General features: G+C 44.5%; 1 protein-coding gene across 1 annotated transcript in view; it reads left to right on the top strand.

Moving 5' to 3' along the window:
- Positions 1-4,644, top strand: part of TNFRSF11A (TNF receptor superfamily member 11a) — a gene marked incomplete at its 3' end in the record, with an annotated part of 26,446 nt that overhangs the window by 14,555 nt on the left and 7,247 nt on the right. Inside the window, exons 4-7 of the mRNA XM_017738585.1 lie at positions 4-147; positions 1,278-1,371; positions 1,719-1,813; positions 2,697-2,804. Of these exons, the coding sequence (XP_017594074.1) occupies positions 4-147; positions 1,278-1,371; positions 1,719-1,813; positions 2,697-2,804 (441 nt within the window). The remainder of the gene's footprint in view (positions 1-3; positions 148-1,277; positions 1,372-1,718; positions 1,814-2,696; positions 2,805-4,644) is intronic.

Below are 4,644 nucleotides of genomic sequence, written 5' to 3'. Positions count from 1 at the left end.
TAGGGAAAGCCTTGAAAGAAGTGAACCCAGGGAACAGCACGTTCCAGCGGCAGTGTGCTTGTACGATGGGCTACCACTGGAATGAGGACTGCGACTGCTGTCAGCGGAATACCATGTGTGCTCCCGGCCTTGGAGTCAAGCCTCCTGGTAAGATACAGAAAGGGGATGTACAAAATGCCCAGCTCAGGCCTACTGGATGAGGCCAGCATCGTGTGGGTTGTGACATTAGGGAGGGTACTTTAGACTCTCAGAGGACTGTCAGCAGAAGATGCATGTCTGAGTTGTTATTACTACTGCATATAACCCTCCTGGACTGTTCACATTTTGAAGGCTTCTGCCTCTGTAGTTTAAATAGTATCTTGGATCAAGTGACTTCTGCAAGATGTCATGCGGACATGGCAGTAGTTGCAAGGTGTCCAGTACATTTCTGATGTTTGCTGAGGTGTCTGACTGTGGGTCACTAGGTCATGGGTCGCTCCCGTATTCAAAGAGGCACTCTTTTGCGGGTTGTTCCTGAGGTCCAATTTTGCAATCTGGTTTTGTGCAGTGACTTTGCTTTGCCATTTTTTAATGTTATAAGCAAGTTAAAAGTGATTAACACTTTTCAGGTAGCTCATGTGTTCTGTTTTAGCAAGTATTCTGTTTTGTATGGCTAGTAATGCAAAGGTTTATTAGAGACATTTAATTTCCTCTCAAGTCTAATTAAAATAAGATGCAGGTGTTTTGTGGGTAGAAAATAGACAGTCAAGTTCAGAGTTCTAGTGAACACTGGGAACAGCTGCATCAGGCATAAGGAACCCCAAAAATACAGCAAGTAATAGAGTAACAGAGGAAGAAATGCTGTATGGGCCTGGAGGACAGTTGCTGTTTTTTCTCCAGCCTAGCAAAGCCTGATACAGCATTTTGTTTACTGTGTCTTCATAGAAGTGACAATACCAGTCAGCGTCACTGTCTGCGGCGCAGCATCGTCGTGAGGGAATTGATAGAAGGGGAAGGATGTAACAGCTGTGTGTTGTTTTACAATAACTGCAAATGGCTCCTGGTCATTTCTCATTTTGGTCATGTAGAGAAGTGCTCAGGTGAGACTTTCCAGGGCTTACATGGGACTCTCATTGCTGCCCTGATATAACCTAAGACCCCAGTCTTTAGGAAAGCTTTTAGGGCGTCTGTGGAGGGAGAGTGGAGCGAGAGGATGGGGAGCATAGTCGCCTTCCTCTCTCTTGGAAGGAACCCACAGAAACTCATCTATGACATTTTTCTTCCTTTGCTACACACAGTGCAACAAGACAAGGACACAATGTGCATACCATGTCCCAGAGGCTACTTCTCAGATGTCTCTTCATCCACTGACGAGTGTAAATCCTGGACCAAGTAAGTCCCTGGGTGTTGTAAAAGGACCACACTGGCCAGAAGACAGGGAGAAGCTTGGGCAAAAGCATTTCTCAGTGGGGTGTTCCAGGCTGCCTGTAGAGCACACGGAGCATCAACACTGGCTATGCAGTGATGAAAGCATTCTCAGGCTGAAGCTTGAATTCTCCTTAGAGGAGAACAGGAGAGAGCAGTGACAACAGAACTACTGAGCCAAAAATAAAGAAAGTATCTGAGGCTCTTAGGGGTGGAGAAATGTGTTTTACAACAGAAAGTACTGCTCTGCATAAGCGTAGGAGGCACAACAAGCTTCCTTGAGAGAACCTAGCTTCTTTGTCTTTCTTTTTTAGCTGTACAGCTCTAGGAATGGAAGAAAGCACGCCTGGGACTGACAAGTCTGATGCAGTTTGTAAAGAACGGAAGATGCCTGAGCCATCAGAAGATGGTTTGTGTCCTCATACAGATTGTCTGTTGGAAAGTAGCAGGGAGGAGAAGCGATCTGATTACTAGAGGTTTTGGCTGGCTTAAATCCATTCTCATTGTGGGTGACTCTAGGGAGAGCAGCTGTAGACCAAGAGAATGCTCTTGGAAAATCCCACCTTTAAAAGTTGCTTCAGACCTGGTGACTCTAGGGCCTATATCCACTACTAAGATGAGTTTTACACCTCTCACCGAAACTGCATGGCAGCATTGCTGTTATAGCCATGTTATACCCATGATTCCATCATGTTTACAGCTTGTTCATTTTTATGTGCTTTCCACATACACATTACATGTATAAAGAGTAGCAGCTCCTCTCCTTGCTTATTTTATAGCAGCAGATACAGTCTCAGCCTAATCCCTCTCAGATATCTCTTCTTGCCCACTGTCCATTTCCTTCTCCAATGTGGATATGGTACCAAGGAGGTTGCTTTCCTGGCATGCAGTGATCCATCATAACCTGAGATAAAGGACAAATTTTTCCACCTATATCTATAGTCTCCACAAGATGTATGTCCTCTGTTCCCTGAGTGAGATCAACCTCAGCCCCATGGCTTGCTGGCAGCTTGAAAGGGAACATTGAGAGAAGCCTGACCGGACAACATTGCTCTGTAACACCAAGATTCTGGTTTTTATGGAGATATCTTGGTACCTGGTACCTTCAGTGAGGCTGCTTGTCACAGAACTGCACAAGTGCTAGAGCTGTTGTTCTCATTATAGAAACTAAAGATCAAGTAGGAAGGAAAAACAACCCTCTGCTGTAGAAAAGCAGGTAAAATGAGCAAGGATTGTCATACTGCTGAGTGCAGGCTGCGTGTTGATGGCACTATCTTTTTCACACCCTGCAGGAACAAACAGGATCTTATATGTGTTGATTGTCATCTTGTTTTTTGTGACACTAATTGGCATTGTCGTCTTCATCGTATACTACAAGAAGAAGGGGAAAAAGCTGACAGGTACATCATAGCTAATGGTATTTATGAGTGTGACAACTGTGGCTCTCTGTGCACTCTGATTTCATGGGTAACCAACAGATTAAGAAGCTCGGGAATTACACTGGAAGGTCCATGCTATCCCTATGTCTGTCTATATGGATATGCTTTACCTAGCACAAAGCCAGGCTACAAATTCTTTTCCTCTAGGCAGGCAGTGATTTACAGTGTATTATGCTTAACCCAGGGAGTGACCATCCTCAGGGCTATTTGACCATGTTTGGAAGGAGGAGGGCTGGTGCTGAGGGCTTTCACAGCAGCCTGGCTGCTCTGCAGCACCTGGCACAGCTGACCCCTTGGCTGAAGGGAAGCAGTGACACATATAAGTCCTGTCTTCTTCACCTTACTTTCCATTCTACCCAAAAACCTACATCTGGACAGGTGAAAATACAGATTTCAAGACAAAGGCCTGATGTGTATTTGAGAACATGATGGAGACAATGTTTTTAGCTGAAAGCTGAAGTTCTGATGAGGTATGGAAGGAATACTAGAAGGAAATAGAATGAATAGTTAAAGTAGAAAAATAGAAAAATCCTAACCAAAGGCATACTGGATAACAGTGGGATGCTGAGTTTATTATTAATAAACTGGAAATACCTTCACATTCCTCCACTCTCTGTTAAGCCCTAGGTCTCTTTAGTGAAGGACATACCTCTATTGTTCTGTTCATTTTTAATTTTTTGCCCTCCTAAACATGGAAAGCTTTTTCCATCATTTCCTTTCCCAAGCGCTAGCAATTTATGAAAAGTGTTGGGAGCAGTGGAAAGGAAGACAGAACTCACTTCTTGTAAAGCATATTTCAGCCTGTGTTTTAGAAATAGGCTGCCTCTGCCACACTAAACATGGGTTGTGCTAAATCTGGAATTTCTGGGATGGGCTGGAGGAAATGGTGACTCTGCTCTCAAACCAAATACTTGCGATGCAGAGCAGGTTAGGGGGGAATGCAATTTCTTTGGTGTTTCTATTGCCCTGCTGCTCCGCAGTGACAGTCCCTCGCTGCCTTTGCATGGGGAATCCTGCTCACCTGAGCCTGGGAGAATTGCAGGCTCAGGAAGAAGCCCTTCCTGCTTGGTGTGGGTACTGGTGGTAAATGTGCAGACTCAACATCAGAGCAACAGAGTCATTGCTGGGAACTGGCAGTGGCTGCACAGCTGATCTATCTTCAGCCATGCAAAAACATTGTAAACTTCAAATGTACATGGGACTTGAGCCCTGCAAAGTCTCCTGAATGTATAAACACAAAACAAGAATTGCTCACTGTGTCAGTTGTTGCCCTAAAGCATGTTGGACTTACAGGTTTTCCTTGGGAGATATTCCAAAGAAATTGGAATGAATTTCCCCACTAAGCATACCCTGATTAAGTAGAATATGCTATATTTGAGCCTGCCATCCTGTGGTTTCAATGGCTTACCCTCTTCTCTCCAGGCTTCTCACTCCTGTCTGGGAAGGGCCTTTGGGCCTTCCATGTGACTTCTCTTGAAATAGACCATTTCTGCTGTGAGCGGGTCGTTGTTGGGCCAGTCATAGCTTGGTGTGACATATGACCAGGAAAGAAACCCCATTTGATGTGGAACACAGTTTAACCGTGGTCTATTTTAGGAGCTTGGAAACATTTGTTCCACAGAAATATATCCCTGTTCCAGTTACAATGAATCTTCAGCTAGACCGATGCTGGGACACTTGAACAAGCAGTAAAAACAGGCTTGCTGGTTTTATTTAATATGATATTGCGGGTTGTGAATGACTGTGGGTGTTTAGGTCTGTGGTTAACTTAAGTGCCTGCTATATGTTACAGCTACTCTTT

This window comes from Corvus brachyrhynchos, unplaced genomic scaffold (assembly GCF_000691975.1).
Source record: "Corvus brachyrhynchos isolate BGI_N302 unplaced genomic scaffold, ASM69197v1 scaffold237, whole genome shotgun sequence".
Classification (NCBI taxonomy): Eukaryota; Metazoa; Chordata; class Aves; order Passeriformes; family Corvidae; genus Corvus; species Corvus brachyrhynchos.
The sequence above is the reverse complement of the archived record's forward strand: the minus strand, read 5'-3'. Positions and strand labels throughout refer to the sequence as shown.